This window comes from Anolis carolinensis, chromosome 2, assembly GCF_035594765.1.
Source record: "Anolis carolinensis isolate JA03-04 chromosome 2, rAnoCar3.1.pri, whole genome shotgun sequence".
In the NCBI taxonomy this organism is placed as follows: domain Eukaryota; kingdom Metazoa; phylum Chordata; class Lepidosauria; order Squamata; family Dactyloidae; genus Anolis; species Anolis carolinensis.
In genome coordinates, this window is record NC_085842.1 from 180,693,535 (window position 1) to 180,712,975 (window position 19,441).

The 19,441-nt window shown below is 43.2% G+C and overlaps 1 protein-coding gene across 1 annotated transcript; it reads right to left on the minus strand.

The window, feature by feature from the left end:
• Positions 1-7,844: 7,844 nt before the first annotated feature.
• Positions 7,845-19,385, minus strand: tspyl2 (TSPY like 2). The gene is made up of 7 exons (XM_003216882.4): positions 18,501-19,385; positions 15,197-15,274; positions 14,910-15,021; positions 14,668-14,813; positions 14,501-14,580; positions 14,157-14,278; positions 7,845-13,684 (listed from the first exon to the last, which is right to left on the minus strand). The coding sequence occupies exons 1-7, from the start codon at positions 19,152-19,154 to the stop codon at positions 13,572-13,574; spliced, it is 1,305 nt and encodes a 434-aa protein (XP_003216930.1). The 5' UTR covers positions 19,155-19,385; the 3' UTR covers positions 7,845-13,571.
• Positions 19,386-19,441: the final 56 nt, after the last annotated feature.

The window sequence follows — 19,441 nt, forward strand, 5'->3', positions numbered from 1 at the left end:
CAGTCTTCATTGTTTTCTTGACTCTTCTATGTGGCCTGGTTTATGTGGTCAGTATAGTAGACACCAACCAAATATCAACCATGGCTGGCCCTGCTTAGCTTACAAAGTCAAACAGGATTTGGTGCCTTCTGGGTGTTCCAAGCCTCTGGGATGGAAACAGAGCCACCCAATCTTAACCTTGTCCAACTCACATGGACCTCATTACTTGCTCTCGTATACAGTACGAGATATATATAAAGTAGAGTCTAGTCTCACTTAGGAGCCCTCAGTGGCGCAGCGTGTTAAACCGCTGAGCTGCTGAACTTGCGGACCGAAAGGCCGCAGGTTCAAATCTGGAGAGCAGAGTGAGTGCCCGCTGTTAGCCCAGCTTCTGCCAACCTAGCAGTTTGAAAACATGCAAATGTGAGTAGATCAATAGGTACCACTCTGGCGGAAAGGTAACAGCGCTCCATGCAGTCATGCTGGCCACATGACCTTGGAGGTGTCTACCGACAATGCTGGCTCTTTGGCACCCACCTCCAGAGTCATACACGACTAGACTTAACGTCAGGGGAAAACCTTTACCTTTTAAAAAGTCCCACATATCCAACATAAACGGGCCGGCAGAATTTTGGATAAGCGAAAATGTTGGATAACAAGGAGGGATTAAGGAAAAGCCTATTAAACGTCAAATTATGATTTCACAAATTAAGCATCAAAACATTGTGTTTTACAACAAGTCTGCCACTTGTTTGGGAGTGTGGCTGCACTTGTGTTGGATTATTGGGTGCATTGTTGTCTGGAGAAACAACTGTGGATCCGGGTGGGAGTCAGACTGTGTTAGATAATACAGAATGTTGGATAAGCGAGATTCTATTGTATGTGTGTGTGTGTGTGTATTTTATATATGCACCAACTGCTGCTCTGGGGCCAGAGTGAAGAGGGGAAGCCAGGAAGACAGTTCCACCTTGTCTCCTGTACCATCAGTTGGGGGCCCTTCCCCCAGCAACAATATAGTACTATATAATACTAGTATTGTGCTATGCTAATAATATAATATACTGTGTGCGTGTATGTGTGTGTGTGTGTGTATATATATATATTATTGCTAATAATATTGCAATGTAATACACTATAATACTAATAATACAATATAATTTATATTATATATTACATGTCATATTACTAATAATATTACAGTATAGTGGGATAGTACCATATAGTAATATATAATGTTAATATTGTGCTATGCTAATAATATAATATATTGCATGTACATACAACTTGTAAGCCACTCTGAGTCCCCTTTGGGGTGAGAAAGGCAAGATATACATAAATGTAGTAAATAATAAGTATAGCAACCTACCCTGTTTCCCCGAAAATAAGACAGTGTCTTATATTAATTTTTGCTCCCAAAAATGCGCTAGGTCTTATTTTCAGGGGATGTCTTATTTTTCCACAAAGACGAATTCACATTTATGGTTGAATTTTTAAAAATGAAAATTTATTATCTACTGTACAGTAGTTGTCATCACCAAACAGCATAACCAAACTGTGAATCCTTTCAAGAATTTCTATATTATATTTTATTGCTTTACTGTTTTAAAATTACTTTTTTAAATTTCTGTTTGTATGTAAATTTCTGTTGTTGTTGTTTGCTTGTCCCTGTGTAAGCTGCCCTGAGTCCCTTCTGGGAGATGGAAGTGGGATACAAGGATAAAGTTATATTATTATTATTATTATTATTATTATTATTATTTCTTGTTACTACCTTTATTTCCATGTACAACAATCTATGGTATGTACATTTACCAATCCTGCGTGCTTCCAAACAAAAACTTTGCTAGGTCTTACTTTCGGGGGAGGCCTTATATTTAGCAATTCAGCAAAACCTCTACTAGGTCTTATTTTCTGGGGATGTCTTATTTTCAGGGAAACAGGGTACTGGCTCCCTCACCTTGTGCATATTATGCATCTGGGGGCCCTTCCACACTGCCCTTTATTCCAGGATCTGATCCCAGATTATCTGCTTTAAATTGGATTATTTGAGTCTCCACTGCCAGATAATCTGGGATAAACAGATAATCTGGGATCAGATCCTGGGATATAAGGACAGTGTGGAAGGGACCTAAGATGACTGCAAATCCACATCACAGGGTCCTTCCACACTGTCCTTATATCCCACGATCTGATCCCAGATTATCTGTTTTTCCCAGATTGTCTGGCAGTGGAGACTCAAATAATTCAGTTTAAACAGATATCTGGAATCAGATCCTTGGATATAGGTTTTTAATAATACAATTCTTTATTGATTAGTCACTTTTGACCATATCAAAACATGTAAAACATAAAATACGTACACACTTACACATATATACTAGGCTTGCTCAAATAATTCGATTTCCCCGTTACCCGTTATTAATTCGTTATTTTCGTTTGTTTTGAAGCAATATACGGCCTTGATTGTCCACACGTCTGGATATCGCGGTTTCGAATCGCGAGAGGCCGTTTTTTCTTATTTCGTCGTTTTTTTCGTTAGGAAAAAAAAGCTTTTGCAAATCACCCAAACTCCCACCATTCAGGCCCTTTCCTTTTGCCCCTCAGCAAAAGGGGCGTCACGGGCTCAGCCAATGGGAGGGGGCGAGGGGGAAGGAGGCCGAGGAGGAGGAGGAAGACGGAGGGGGGAAATGGCCGCCGCCGCCGCCTCACCTCAGCTCAGGCCTGGTGTCTCTCTGTGAGGCGGGAAGGCGGCGGATGGAGCCGGGAATGGAGAGACCGAGAGAGACAGAGAGGGGCCCGGCGGTGAGGTTTTGACGTCTGTGCGAAGCTAGGCAAGTGGGGTTTATATATCTGTGGAAGGTCCAGGGTGGGAGAAAGAACTCTTGTCTGTGGGAGGCAAGTGTGAATGTTGCAATTGGTCACCTTGATTAGCATTGAATAGCCTTGCAGCTTCAAAGCCTGGCTGCTTCCTACCTGGGGGAATCCTTTGTTGGGAGGTATTAGCTGGCCCTGATTGTTTCCTGTCTGGAATTCCCATTTTCTGGGTGTTGTTCTTTTACTGTCCTGATTTTAGCTTTTCTGTAGCTAAAAATGCATATAAAATTGATTCTATAGGGAGGATAAATGATTGGATTTCAACTCCTACAGCTTGGCTTTCTCTGCCAATAATGGTACCCATCTTGGATATTGTAAGGGATTTTTTATTATTATTATTATTATTATTATTATTATTATTAGACCTTGCTCCCAGGAAGGTGCCTTCGCTGTGGCTCCCAACTTATCTATCTATCTACCTTTCCACATATTCTCCACATTGTGTGTATGTATATGTATATTATATATATATACATGAGCCCCGATGGCGAAGTGTGTTAAAGCACTGAGCTGCTGAACTTGCAGACCGAAAGGTCCCAGGTTCAAATCCCGGGAGCAGAGTGAGTGCCCGCTGTTAGCTCCAGCTTCTGCCAACCTAGCAGCTTGAAAACATGCCAATGTGAGTAGATCAATAGGTACCGCTCTGGCGGGAAGGTAATGGCACTCCATGTAGTCATGCCGGCCACATGACCTTGGAGGTGTCTATGGACAACACTGGCTCTTGGGCTTAGAAATGGAGATGAGCACCAACCCCCAGAGTCAGACATGACTGAACTTAACGTCAAGGGATACCTTTACCTTTACCTATACACACACACACACAAACACACACACACATATGCAGGGACTATATATATATATACACAGTATATATCACACACACACCAATTTAACAAAGTTTCAGCCACAAAAACAAAGTTTCTGAAGTAGAACAATGACTTTCACAGTAAAGACAACCCAATTTAACAGGAAATAAGACTTTCAAACCAGGAACAGATTTCTGCAATTATTAAAAAATGGTTTATTATAAAAGCTATGAAAATTCGCCAAAAATCAGAGGATAAGGGAAACGTTCCAAATTTTGGTGAGCTATCAGTGTTAAATGTGTTCTACCACTGTACCAAGTTTGAAGAAGATCACTCAAAAAATGAGGGTGGGAGAGTCCTATAAAGTCCTCTCCCTCTGTGCTGTTTTTGGGAATTGCGCATGCGCGTCCACCATTAACGAATTAATTTAGAAAATAACGAATTTTCGTTAATTTCGAAATTTTTTGGGGGCAAAATTCGGAAATACCTTCAAAAACGAAACGCTGCCCCCCTCTACTTTTGCAACGAGTTTAGAATCAAATTTTTCGTGGATCGATCAAGCCTAATATATACAATAAAACTATGTAAAGATACAAAATATCCCGACCTGCAGCCTAATAACCCGCTGCTAGACAAATACAGAATAAAAAGGTTAAAATTAGTAATTTCCTAAGGTAAGGTTTGAACGAGGACAGGGGTAAATAAAACAAGTGTCTTGTCCATAGTAAATTTTAAGTTTGGATTTTGTTAATGGCAATAATGTATCAGCTCTCAGCTTCCATCTTCTCACGAATGGCCAGCGCTTTTTGCGTAAAAAGGGCCAGTTTTAAAATAGAGTTTTTATCTGAACTCTGTAGAAGGATATGCAATTTCTCCTTATTCTCTAAGTGAGTATGATTCTCCAGCAGAGGGTCTAAGTAGAGAGATCGAATCCTGGTGTAATAGGGGCATTTTAAGAAAAAATGTTCCGAGTCCTCCACTTCTGCATCTACCTCACGACATCCACAGGTTCTCTTCGTATAGGGGATATTCTGATGTCTACCTAGCTGTCGAGCTGCTCGAATCTAGCCCGGGTAAAAAGTTTTCTAATATGTAATGGAAGAATCAAGAAGAGGTAGGTTTCCATGCCCACGTTGCATTTAAATTTGGCCAGGTATGGAGTGGCTCTAGCTTGCACTATGATCATAAGATCATTTTGTGCAGCAATGTCGAGGGCTCTTTGGTATACAATTGAGCACACTTTAGTCCCGAAATTTATTAGCTCGTGTGGGGCAAAACCTATCTTACTGACCGTGTGACCGGATGTGAGGGCGATCTAGCTGCGACATCTGTCACCCCATTGATCGCCAGGGTTGATATAGGTTAATATAGAAAGGGCTTATGTGAAATGGCCTGGAAAGTAAAGTTAGTGGGAGATCGTTTACTCAAATTTGCCTATTGAAGCTGGGTAGACATGTAGCTTCAATAGACATGTAGGAGCCTTAGTCAGATTGGACATTCTACCTTCAGTCTTACTACAGAGTAGATTTGGAGGCATATCCTGTTCAGACAGAATATATCCATGCAGTTTGAATGAAGTAAACTTTTGGTCACATCCTATTGAACTGTCTTTTCTACAGGGACATCTGTTCAGTGTTCAAGACTCCTCTTGTTCAGTGAGTCCTAGGCAGAGATATTTAAAGTATCTGACAAAGGATAGAGAATCACAGATCACTTTAATGTGCATAAGTTTTGTGCTATGGCAAAAAATCAGGGTGTCAAGTAATGAAAGAAGTTAATGGTTAATGTTTTGGCTCATATATTTTCTGTTATGTGTCAGGTGCCATTTTTTTTTTAGTTTATGCTGTCTGCTCTACTAGGAAGCATTGGTCTCGCATGAGGTCATGCAATGAAGGGATGGCGTTCTCCAGTGGTATCGAGTCAAGTCTGCCAATCCTATCTTTAAGAGTGTTTATGATTTCTTTATAAGCAGCCGATTGTCTTTTTGATGGAGGTAGTGGGGTCAGTTCCATCAAACCTGGGTCAATAGACCAATTAGCAACACCTTCATTAAGGGAAATTCAAGCACTAGAGTCTGCTTCATCATCCTCATCATTTTCCTCTGTTGTTGTATAATTTGTACATTTTGTCTTTCGAGTGCCCGATCTGACCAATGCAGTCAAATTCATGGCATCATGATCCAGCTGGTGCTCACTTGCTTCTGGTTCTTTCCTGGTGTTTGCTGGATCATAGTATTCTAGAATTGACTTCTGTACTAGGTTAGGTACAGTATTCAGTGTGGAGGCTTTGCATAGCTGGGCCCTTGTAGAGACTATCCTAGTGGTTGAAGGCTTGTCAAGCTAACCAAACCAAAATGGCTCAGTCCTCCTGTGCTTTGTGCCTTTTCCAAAAACTTTCCAGAAACTTTGGCTCTCATTGGATGGTTAAAAGATTAAAAGATACTAAAATGCTAAATTAAAATATACTAAACTAGCAAAATAGTACAGTTTATAAAACTACAGAATGCAAAAAATGTTCCGTATCCAGCTGGAAAGGGACCTGGAGTCACGGTCTCCTTGCAAGTAGTTCCCAGGTTTCGAAGGCAGCAACAAAAGGGCTGGCTAGAGGTGTTCTGGCGCCTTCTGCAGCAGCACAGCAGATGCCTCAACCCCCTGCAACCCTTTTGTGTCCTGGAATTTATATTTTATTTGTATGTACCACTTACCATGTGTTAGTATTTGGTTTTTAAAGATCAGTTGTTGAGAGGCCTCTCAGTTTCCTCTTTCCTTAAATGTTCATTAAGGATCACATGGAAGCATTTAAAAAATTAAGACAATCCACACTTGTCCCGAGCTACAACTTATAAGATCCTGCCAACCTAGCAGTTCGAAAACATGCAAATGTGAGTACATCAATAGGTACCGCTCCGGCAGGAAGGTAACAGCGCTTCATGCAGTCATGCCGGCCACATGACCTTGGAGGTGTCTACAGACAACACCGGCTCTTCGGCTTAGAAATGGAGATGAGCACCAACCCCCAGAGTCAGACATGACTGGACTTAACGTCAAGGGAAAACCTTTGCCTTTACTCTACCTATAGCTCTACTACATAGACATGGTTGCAAGTGTTTTCAATAAGGTTTACAATGCATAGAACTGAAACAAATCTACACATGTCTGTGACAAAAAGGAGGCTAATGATTTATTTTGAAATAGAAAGGCAAAATGCCCTACAGTTATGGTTATAGATGGGAACATAGTATCCTTCCAGGCCCTGTTTGCATCTAATAGAGTAGATCTTCTTGACTACACAGATGAGAGACTAGTAGGCTATATTTCAGAGGAAGGAACTGGCAAAACCACCTCTGAGGTTGTTTGCCTAAAAAAGCCTATGAAAATCAGTTGACAGACCACTTGAAGGCATATATATGCACACTGAAAAGTAGTCACATCTAGCATGCAAGTCTTGCCTATGTATACACATTAAGACCAATAATTGGCAACAAACAGTGCTACTCAAAAATGACTCTTTGTGGATTGCTGCTAGTCAGTGAACTGTTTGGCCACTGGTCTGCAGCAAGCTTCCAGGAAACCATGTGAATATAGCAGTGCTGTGACACAAATATAGTAGGTAGGTACATCACCTAGCACACTAGGGGGAAATTGTAATTCCATTTTATCATAGAATCATGGATGGAAAAGACCACATGGGCCATCCAGTCCCACACCCTGCCATGCAGGAAAAGCACAAATTACCCCTGATCAAATCTAATTTGATAAGCACCGGGGTACATCTCTGTGTAGACTAATTGCAAACCCAGACTTGTCACATAAACTTCTCTTGAGACTGCTTATTTATATTTAAAAAAAGCTATGAGGCGATTAGTTATCCCCCAGTGTATCAAGGGCTGGCACCATATTTGTGTCCATTAGCTTTAACTTTTTTTGTGGAAACTCAACAGGCTTGATGAGTGGCACAACTCTAGGGGCCAACATTTCGAATAGTCATAAAGGGTGCTTAACAATGAAGCACTCCGTATTTCACAGCTTTCTAAACGTTTTATGTTGGTGACATAATTTTTAGACATGCATCATTTTGTAACACAGTAATTCACTTTTACTAGCAAACCAGAAATTAAACCAATGCCTTTTAGAAGATATGGACACATACAAAACTGTAATAATGAAATGTATGGAGACAAACACATCTTATGAAAACCTTTCATTTATATTTTTGACTTGTAATATAACAAACATTTCTAAGACTTTTGTAATTTCTCATTACATTCGTTTGACACACACACTGCAGCCCACACACAAACCTGTCATGACACACAGTTTGGAAAGCTCTGCCATATTTGTGTCGCCTTCCTGGTCATTTGTTAATATGTAAAATCTTTATGGACAGTATTCACTTCATATGTTTTGTAGGAGTGGGTGAGTTAGACTGACTGATAATTAGTGATAACCATAAGTATTTTGTTGCAGTTGAATTACTAATACAGTATCTGGATGCTTTGTGCAAATTTGAAAAAGATATAAGCTTTCATTACATTCTCCTCAACAGAACCACAAGTGTTAGACTTAATAGAAACTGAAAGGTATTACTTTATATTATTGCAAAGCCAGTGTCCATTTCAAAATGTAACTTCTCATATGTGGAGGGCATCTGTTCAATTCTAGAGATCAGTACTTAAGTCCTTGGATATTCTGTTACAGCTTTAACACATTTGTAAAAAGTCTCTGATCACAAGAGATTGAGCATGCCTCTTTTAAAATTGCATCAGGCTATTTGTTTTTAGATGTTATTAGTACTACAGGTTGAAAAGAAAGGTCGGCTGTATGTGATCCACTTCCTTCTCCTCTGTGTTACTTTCTTGTTTGGCAAAAGAGGGAAAAAAGACACTTTGCCTCTGGGAAGCAAGAACCCAAGCCTCAATTATTGGTTTCTAGATAATTGAATTTGCTGACAGCACCCAGTTAGATCATGATATGCACTTGTTGCGTGTCTTCAAGTCATTTCTGACTAAGGCACAGATGTCAAACTTGTGGCTCATCAGCTATTTGGTCCTCCAACTCTCAGAAGCCTGAATGAGCATGTCCAATGGCCAGGAGCTGGAGTTCAAAAATACCTGGAGGGCCACACGTTTAACACCTCTGCCCTCAGGTAACCCTATCACAAAGTTTTCTTGTCAGAATTTGTTCAGAGAATATTTGCCTTTGCCTTCCACTGCGGCTGAGAGAGTATGAGTTGTCCATCATCACTCAGCAGGTTTCCATGGCTAAGAGATGTTTTGAACCCTGGGCTCCCAGTTTCTTAGTCTAACATTCAAACCACTACATCACACCATATTCTAAATTAGCTGCATCCTTTACTAATGTTGTATAGCTTGTCCTATTTAACCTTGAAGCTTTTTAAATCATCAAAGCAACTTTACTTTTCAGACATAGTGGTGAGTGAAGGTCAAAATTAACATTTCCAGACGAAACACAGGATCTTTTAACAAATCCACTTTCATCAGGTTGTTCTCTAACGGTGTGAATTAAGTGTCCTCTTACTTTCTAACATATTCTCCAAAGTATATGTATTTTATCAATAGACATTACAAGTGATAACTGACTGACAAGTGGAAGATATATGGCGAAAACTGAGACTGAAACGCTGAAACAGGAGATATTTACCAGATTCCTGCACAACATAATAATTCTCAGGAAAAGCAAGGGTTAAAAGGATATTATGTTCCTGTAGTTCTAATTTCTAAGCAACCATGTTGGAAAAGTATACCAGAAGATATTACATATTTTGAGTTAGCAGACTACATAGTCAAATTAATGTTTTCTAAGATCTAGTTGAATATTCTTAACAATAAGATAAAAGAAAACATGTAAAAATTATTCTGGTAGCACGTCACTTCAGATCACATAAAAGTTAGTAAGTTTAAAGTCTTTCCCACACTAAAAATCTTGAAAAGCTAGCATGTTAAAAAAGGCTAAGCTAAGAAAAATCACTCTAAATTATTCAAACACGTGTCTTCATTCCTAAGTGTAACATGCATTTTTTCATAAAACTAGTAGCAAGCTACACAGAAATTCACCTGCATCCAGCAATGAAAAGTTAACATTTAGTAGCAACTACAACCTTTTGTTCCTGTCCACATATACCCGTGTTTACTCAGATCTAATGCACTATCAAATGTAATGCACACCTCAATGTTCAAATCTCTGAAACAAAAAAAACAAACACCATATTTGCTGCCAAATGTAATGTGCAGCTGCAAAAGGTGCACTCTGAAATTTGGCCAAAAAAGATGTGCATTATAGTTGCTGCCTGCTTAGAATTGCTTCTTTAAAAAAGTGTTAGGACGCCAAATCTTTCAGCAATTTAAAAGAAAACCAGAGAAATAGGTAACTTTTCCCTCAAGGAGCCTGTTTATCCTTCCTCAGCTTCCTTGGGTGAATCTATGCTGTAGAACAGTGGTTCCCAAACTTATTGGACCTGCCACCCCCTTTTCAGAAAAAATATGACTCAGTGCCCCCTGGAAAGGGGGGCGTGGCTTAGAGGGGTGGGTGTGGCTCCTGCTCAAGTGGGCGGGCTGAACCTCTCCCCTAGTCCAAGATGCAGGGCTGGGAGGGGGAGGTGGGCGGGGCCACAAATGGGCAGCCAGGACTGGGATGGGCGGAGTTATGAACTCTGAGGCAGGGCTGAGCTTCTATCCCTGTCCTGCAGCGCCTGCCAGGACACAGGAGGCAGGGCTAGAGGAGGGGGCAGGGCCTCTTCCCAAGTGCCTGAAAGGGCTGAACCTTTATACCCCGCCCCCGTGTTCTAACAAGCGCCTCAGGGGAGGTATACAGAGGCTCAGCCCTGTCTCGTGCTCTTGGAAGGAGACTCCGTCTCGTTCTCTAGCTCTGCCCTCTGTGTCCCAACAAGACCTCAGGAGAGATATAGATTCTCAGCCCTGTCTCGGCTCTTGGGAAGAGGCCTCGTCCCTCCTCTGGCCCCACCCCCGTTTCCTACTAGGTGCCATCACCACCACCCTGGATCGCTCCAGCGCCCACCAGGGGGCAGTAGCGCCCACTATGGGAATCACTGCTGTAGAATGAATGCAGCTTGACACTTTAATTCCCTTGGCTCAATGCTATGGAATCCTGGGAAGTGTAGTTCTACAAGCTCTTTAGCATTTTTTACTAAAGAGGCTTGTCACCTCCACAAACTGCAAATCCCAGGATTCCATACAATGAACAATAGTATTCTTAGTGTTATCAAATGTTTACAGTATCAGGGCATCCTAGGTGATTCCGAAGTCCTTGGGTTAATCTACACTGGAATTAATGCAGCCTGACACCACTTTCACTGCTATGGTTCAATGCTATGGAATCATGGGGATACTAGTTTACAAGGTTGTCAGTCTTCTCTGCTAAAGAATGCTGGTGCCTCACCAAACTACAATTTTTAGGATTGCATAGTGCTGAGCCATTGCAATTAAAAAGTGGTGTCAAACCGCAGTAATTCTGCATTGTAGCTGCATCTTAGGAGGGCTAGGATTTAGTCCAAAAATCTATTTAGAAAGGCAAAAGGGAATCACAAGCAAATCTCATGGAATATTCCCCTAATTTACTGGAAGGGATTATGGGGACTAAATATGCCAAAGGCAGTAACTAAAAAAATAGGATTTAGAGCAGTGGTTCTCAACCTGTGGCTCCCTACGTTTTGGCCTATAACTCTCAGAAATCCCAGCCAATTTACCAGCTGTTAGAATTTCAGGGAATTGAAGGCCAAAGCATCTGGGGACGCACAGGTTGAGAACCACTGATTTAGAGTCTGTGTCTGCTTTCAATCCTGTGGCTGCCTGCAGGATTCTGGGGCTTGTAGTTTAGACAGCAGCTTTTCCCATTCTCAGCAAGAGAAGTCCTGGAGCTCACTCAACTACAAGCGCCAGAACTCTGTAGGTTTTTAAGCAGGACAAGGAACGTCCTGATCATTGAAACTAAACAGGGTTGGTGCTAATTAATATTTAAAAGGGAGATCCTCAATGAGTACCAGTTAGGGTAAATTATATTTCAGGTGAAGAAGCTGGAAAAAACCACTCTGCGGGCCCTGTCTGGCAACAGCTGCTGCCTCTTCTCCTCTCCCTCTCCCCTCTTGGCTGGGCTCCTTCCCCGCCTCCCAGCCCTCTATTTGGCTTCAGTAGCAATCTAAACTTGGAAATAGGAGGCAGAAAATCTTTTAAAAGTAGCTTTTTCCTCTTGTTTTTTCCTCTTTTCCCAATGGCTGGTGCATGTTTGCAAGCCTCATGGCACTTCTGAAGCAACTTCCCCTTTAACTTTGCCTCAGCACTTAGATTATCGTAATACTAAATACACCCTCATTTTGGCCGTGTATTTTAGCCAAAAAAAGATGTACACTAGACTTGAGAAAATATGGTATTCTCTACACATGACTGGCTTTAACTGTAGTACCTACCAGTTGTATAGTTCACATACTTTTAGTTCTGGCAGATCCAAAGTTAACACCAGTCAACTTCCAATCCATTCTAAAATCCAAATTCAAAAAGCAGTGAGACCCTGTTAAGAGGATCTGGTACATACATTTCAAAGAATTTTCTCCATAAAGGTCTTACAACAAATCTCCAAAATTGTTTGAATTTCAGCAAGTGTGGGAATTTTTGGGATGACTTGTGAAGTGGCTGGACACTGTGAAAAGCTTACCTCTCCCTGTCATGATTTTATAAGCCCATTCTTCATGTTACATTTCTTTAGGTTCCTCCTGTTCTACCCACCCCTCTTTTCCAGAATACAAACATACAAAGAACATCAGTGGATAGTGCAGAACAAATCAGAGTAACAATTATTTATATACTATATTCTGAACATAGAATATGAACAGCTATAGGTCTAGACCTCCCAAAAAAGGAGCCTCACGCCACATTGGAAAGCTCTCTGTATATTAAGTACTTTTTGTAGTAAAAAAAAAACCATACAAAGTCCTGATACGAAATATACAAAAAATTTCAGCCAAGGAAAACAGTTGCTTTTCTACAAATATCAGTAGCATTGCATAGAACAGCCTCTATAGGGTAAAGAGGACAAGGAAGGAATCCAACTGGGGATGATGTATTACAAACGTTGCTATCCATTTATACATAGAGCAGAAAGGGTTGTAAAAGCCCACATGTCCTTGGTGTTGTATTGTTCCAAGAAATGTCTCACCACCACACTGGGGGAAGCACCTCAGCCAGTCTCCTCACACAATAACCCCAAGCAGACTACTGTGCAACCAGAGAGCTATTATTGCTTCAACTAAGCCAACAGGTGCGAGGCCATCATCTGGACCAGCAGGAACTATTTTAAATCCATTTAAATTGGCAGAATGCTGGCGACAGATGAGTCCCAAAATGGCCAGGCTTTACTAGTTGAACAGGGAGAGAAGGCTGGGATGTTTTGAGAGCCAGAGGTACTAACTGGCCTCCAACAGACTATCTAAATTTGAAGTATCTACAGGGTGAGTTAAAAATTCAGAGACAGAAGTGCAGGGAAGTGCGAAAATCAGCAGCTTAATAATGCTGAATGGAAGGGAACCCTGAGCTGATTTGAAAAGGCCACTGGGCAGGCAATACCCTGAGTAGCCATCAGGGGACAGGGCATATATGCATATAGCCCCCATATGCAGGCAAGCAGGCAGGCAGGCAGAGATGCTAAGCATCAGACAATTAAATGGTGGGTGCTGAAGTGTGGTGGCTTTCTGCCCCCAAAAGGCAGAAAAAATGCAGTCGCTGCAATAAATAAGAGGACAGAAAATACTCTATGTGACTGCTCCTAAAATCTTGCACCGTCACCACAACATCCTGCCATATCCAAGTGCAATTGGTCAGGGACAAAGTGCCACTGAGGTCACTGTGGGAAAGTCCAGTCAGACACACTGTCTCTCCATGATGATCTAGCCATCTTCTTCCACCTCAGAATCTTTCTCATGTAGTTTCTCAGAGACAGACGATTTAGCACCAGCACCATCATCTTCTGGTTCACTAAGGACCTCTTCTACAGCTTTGCCTGTATCAGGAGAGTAAGATACGTTAAGATGCCTCTCAGACATGATAACTAGAGCCATACCTTTCTAGCATACATAACGTTGATGCTATACAGTGGGTGCTTGGTATCTGCTATCCTATACTTTGATTCCAGGCCTCCCGATGGATACCAAAACTGTAGTAAAATGGTTCCTCTTTATATGAAATGGCAAAATCAAGGTTTTCTTTTGGGGTTTAATTTTTTTCAAGCTTTACATTGTTGAATACATGGCTAAAAGGCTAACTGTGTATCACTCACCCTCCTCTCCCACAGGTCTCATTTCCGGCACTGGAGGTGGAAGTTCTTGCTAACTAAAGCATGTGCTCCCACAAGACACACAATTGCCCTTTAGTTTTGTATTACCGGATTAAGGACTATTTCTATCAACATTCCTCTTTGATGTCTAAAAATAAAGCTTTTTATTAGGTTTTTAAATTATTTAACCACCATTTACCTTGTCCACACTCCTCCTCATCCATGATCTCATGTACATCTTCTTCCTCTTCCTCCTCGTCTTCACCATCATCACCATCATCATCCACAATCACTACGAAGTCGTCACCATTTTCTGTCTCACTAAGTACACAGAAGAGGGAAGAAATGTGTCACCCCTTAGCTGTAAATACAAGGCTGTTTCATGAGTCTTAAATATTTACAATTGTAAGTATAGCTCCAACTGCACATAATCCTTGACAGAATACACATCTGTACATAATGAAATGTTCAGATCCTGATAAAAAATATCCTTTATATCACAATCTTATCCGTACTCCAACTAGTCTCTTGTAGCCTTCTCACCTGTCTTCTTCACCATTTTCTCCACCTTCGCCCATCAGGTAGTATTGCAACGGATTGGGCCAGAGATCCTCTTTAATGATCTATGAAAAGGCAAAAAGAGAGTATGAGAATTAGGGGAATAAGGATACTGGAGAAATTTAGGACAAGTCATAGGTTGTAGCTCCCACCTCAGCAATGCGGTCTCCTGCTGGGAAGCTGTGGTCACAGAACCAGCTGAAGAAGCTGCGGCCCATCTCAAAATTCTTCCGACCATGAGCCAATGGGTCCTGGCCACGCCACCAGCGGATGGGGGTAGAATGGGAAACCAGTCTCCCTGGAGTGGGTGGAGACACACATAGGAGAGCTATGAGCAAGCACAGATGGATACCTGGTGTTCTGCTCCTTTAAAATATTGTTCCTTGCCGCATACCAGAGGAACCACACTGGAACTCCTTCACAATGACTTCGTTCTGGAAGTAGGGGTTGCTGTTGAAGTAGAATTTGATCTTGCAGCCTGACTTCGCATGGGTGAAATCTTCAACCTGGCATATCAAAGAACGTCAGAATCAAGACTAGCAGGGGGAACTGATTATCACTACCCTGACTCAGGGGATCCCCCAGAAAATATCCAGAACTCCACAATGGATTATTTTTCTCTGTAAATTGAGAGTTTTATCTACCCTAGCCTCTGCACAACTGGCTTCCTAAAGGTGTCACCTGCAGATTGGTCATGTAGCTCAGGGTGTCCTCATCCCGGTCATTGATCATGGCTGAAAGCTGGGGATGGTTGAGAAACTGAAAAGTTAAAAGTTAAGGAACAAAACTTCACATATGAAACTCTAATCTTGAGAGGAAGAGTGAGATACAAATGCATTATATTAATCAGAAACAGAAAACTCTAAACTCTCCCTTAAGTTTCTGCTCTTTTATTCTCAGAGTCTTGCCATGGCATAAAACAAAACTCTATTCACGCATCTTTCTCAGGCCCCTTCTACACTGCCAGGTTATCAAAGCAGAAAATCCATATTATCTGATTTGAGCTGTATTATCTCAGTCTAGGGTAAAGGTTTTCCCTTGACATTAAGTCTAGTCGTGTACAACTCTTGAGGGTTGGTGCCCATCTCCATTTCTAAGCCGAAGAGCCGGCATTGTCTGTAGACACTTCCAAGGTCATGTGGCCAGCATGACTGCATGGAGTGTCATTACCTTCCCACCAGAGCAGTACCTATTGATCTACTGACATTTGCATGTTTTCGAACTGCTAGGTTGGCAGAAGCTGGAGCTAACAGAGGGAGCTAACCCCACTCCCCGGATTCAAACCACCAACCTTTCAGTCAGCAAGTTCAGCAGCTCAGCGGTTTAACCCTCTGCACCACCAGGAGCTCCCTATCTTAGTCTACATTGCCATAAAATCCAGTTCAAAGCAGATAATGTGGATTTTATTTGGAAGTGTAGAAGGGGCCTCAGTGTGTCTTTCTATTCAATTCACCTAATGAGAATTTGGGGAGGAGGGGAATGTTAAGACATCATAACTTGCATATCATTTGCTGCCAAGACAGGAAAGATGGAAATTCAGAAGGGAAAACAGTTCTTCGGTAGTGTAGAAGACGATTGTCTCTTATTGGCCAAGGGAAGCCATATCAGGCTTTATGATAAAACAGTAAGGGGAAAGGAAAAGTTCTACAGTGGCCCCATGACGTGCACTGTCAGGCCCCTTCCACACAGCTGAATAAAATCCCACATTATCTGATTTGAACTGGGATAGATGGCAGTGTAGACTCAGGGCCCTTCTACACAGCCATATAACCCAGAAGGTTAAGGCAGAAAATCCCACACTATCTGCTTTGAACTGGGTTAGCTGAGTCCACACTTTCATATATTCCAGTTGAAAGCAGATAATGTGGGATTTTATTCAGCTGTATTGAAGGAGCCTCAGATGTTCCAGTTGAAAGCAGATAATGTGGGTTATTCTGCCTTGATATTCTGAGGCCCCTTCTACACAGCTGAATAAAATCCCAACTTTTTTCTTTGAACTGGAATATACTGCATGACAGGGGGTTGGACTAAATGGCCCATGTGGTCTTTTCCAACTCTATTATTCTAACATTGGGAACCGCTGGCATTCATGTCATTGGAGTGAAACATTCACTGTTTCTGAGCTATCCATGGTGCTGAACCTACTTAGTGTATCTGGTCCAGCACATTGCATAATTCCCATAGAGATAAGTTAAAACATATATCAGGCTCACCACCCCATGAACATGAAAGCCACCACTGACAGCCTTGAACTGAATGGATAGAATGCCCACCCCATCATTAGCTTATTCCACATCGGAACTTCCTCACTAGTCTGTGCAATTTAAATTATTTATTATTATTAGGCTGCTGTGAGTTTTCCGGGTTGTATGGTCATGTTCCAGAAGCATTCCCTCCTGTTGTTTCACTTCTGGAACATGGCCATACAGCCCAGAAAACTCACAGCAACCCAGTGATTCCGGCCATGAAAGCCTTCGACAACACATTATTCTTCTTATTATTAACTATATTTCTATCCTCCTCTATCTCATCCCAAAGGGGACTTAGAGCGGCTTACAGTTTGGCAAAATTCAATGCCACATATTCAATACAACTATACAATACAACACATTAGCAACAAAACAGATAAAACATATAAATACAATGTAAACTGTTAAACACATAACACCTAGTAATGATTTCCGCTGCTACATTATGCCGCTTCTGTATTTTTTTTTTCGTGTCAGGAGCAACCGGAGTTGCTGCTGTATTGCACTTCTCCTGAGACGCCTGGTTCCATAGCCAGGTCTTAACATATTTCCTGAAAACCAGGAGGGAGGGGGCCAATCTAATATCATTGCGGGGGGGGGGGGGGTTCCATAGCCAAGGGGCCACCACTAAGAAGGCGCTGTCTCTCATCCCCACCAATTGTGCTTGCGAAGGGGGTAGGACTGAGAGCAGGGCCTCCCCAGCAGATCTTAACTCTCTAATCCAGTGGTTCTCAATCTGCGGGTCCCCAGATGTTTTGGCCTCCCAACTCCCAGGAATCCTAATAGCAGGTAAACTGGTTGGGATTTCTGGGAATTGTAGGCCAAAACACCTGGGGGACATAGGTTGAAAACCACTACTCTAACCGGTAGGGAGAGATAAATTTGGACAGGTAAGTCGAGTTTAAACAAAAACACATTTAGAGGACCCATCTACACTGGTCATGTAATGCAATAAGAACCTCCAGTGGCGCAATGTTCTCAACCTGGGGTCTGCAGATGTTTTTGGCTTACAACTCCCAGAAATCCCAGCCGGTTTACCAGCTGTTATGATTTCTGGGAGCTGAAGGCCAAAAACATTTAGGGACCCCAGGTTGAGAAGCACTGGGTTAAATCCTTGTACCGACAGGACTGTTGACCAACAGGTCCGCGGTTCATCAGTTCCAGCTCCCCATGTGGGGACATGAGAGTAGCCTCCCACAGGATGGTAAAACATCAAACATCCAGGCGTCCCCTGGGCAACGTCCTTGCAGATGGCCAATTCTCTCACACCAGAAGCAACTTGCAGTTTCTCAAGTCACTCCTGACATGAAATAAAATGTAATGCAGTTTGAAGCTAACTTGAAACTGTGGTGGCCAAACAAGGAACATCGCCAAAATTGCAGGAAATAACACCTTTTTAATGCACATCAGTGCTCTGGGATTTGTGTCATCCCCAGCAGGTTCCAGGATTTCCTATGTAATCCTCTACGCAATGAAACCACTTTCTTCAATACTGGTTTGAAAATGGTCAGAATGTAGATGGGGCCTTAGGTAGCTTTGGTAGGGTTTCCTTCCCTTCCCAGCCATATCACCCAGAATATCAAGGCATAAAATCCCACAATATCTGTTTTGAACTGGGTTATCAAGAGTCCACACTGCCATATATTCCAGTTCAGAGCAGCAAATGTGGGATTTTATTCTGCTGTGTAGAAGGATCCTAAGAGGCGTCATCCCAACTCCCAATTGCGATAGGATACGGCGGTGACCCAGAAGCCCGGGATGTTCTGGATGATGCGGTTTCGTCGCTCCAGGTGCGGGCGCCGCATGTGGCCGAACTTGGCCTTGAGGCGGGAGAAGGTGCGGCTGGCCTGCTGGTTCACGGCCTCCAGTTCCAGTTGCACGGCCTCCAGCGCCTCCAAATACTGCTCCGTTTTGCGAGGGGGCTGGGGCCTTCCTCCGCCCTCGCCCTCCTCCTCGTCTTCGTCATCGTCCTCCTCCTCGCCCACGGAGATAACCGAGCACTCCTCTTCGGCCGCCCTCCGCCTTTCCCGGGCCTCCTTCCTCTTCCTCCGACCCTCGCGGCCATCCCCGCTCTCCTCCCGAGCGGCTGTTTCGGGGGCCCCTTTCGCCGCGCCGTCGGTTTCGGAGCCCCCCGCGGACTCTTCCCCTCGAGCGGGACGGCCGCGCGCCCCCTGCCGGCCAGGCGTTTCCAGGCCCCCCTTCGCCTCCGCCGCAGGGCTGTCGCGCGCCTCCTGCTGGTTGGCGGTTTCAAGGCTCCCGCCGCCCCAAGCCGTCATGTCAGCCAGCGCTTGGGCGGCCTCAGTTTCCTTCTGCAGTTGGCAAGCTGGATCTAAGCGCCGCTGCTTAGGAGCCGGGGCTGGTGGGTCCCCGCGCCCACCGTCCCCACTCATGGTGCCGGGATCAACACCGACCGCGCCGACAGATCAAAGCAATGGGGGCCGGGAGCTGAGATGCCCCGCGCCCAACCGCCGACTTCAAAGGCCGCCGGGGGAGGGGGGAGAAGGGAGCGCGAGAGGTGAGGGTGGGGGAAGGGCGCCAGCGAACGGAGCGCTCTAACTGCCAAAGCGCGAGGATCCTGCGCAACTTCTTCTGATTGGTCGCGGCTCATTGTGGTCGAGCCAATCGTGGAGCAGCACTCTCCCGCCCAGTTGATGATTTCAGCGTACGTCGGCCGACT

Bases quoted from the DNA above. Each gene is read 5' to 3' on its own strand.
- tspyl2 (XM_003216882.4), bottom strand. From the start codon at position 19,154: ATGAGTGGGGACGGTGGGCGCGGGGACCCACCAGCCCCGGCTCCTAAG. The intron at 14,814-14,909 runs GTATGCGGCAAG...CACCCACTCCAG, and splicing joins GTTCCAGTGTGGTTCCTCTG to GGAGACTGGTTTCCCATTCT. The intron at 14,279-14,500 runs GTGAGAAGGCTA...CTGTGTACTTAG, and splicing joins GAAAATGGTGAAGAAGACAG to TGAGACAGAAAATGGTGACG.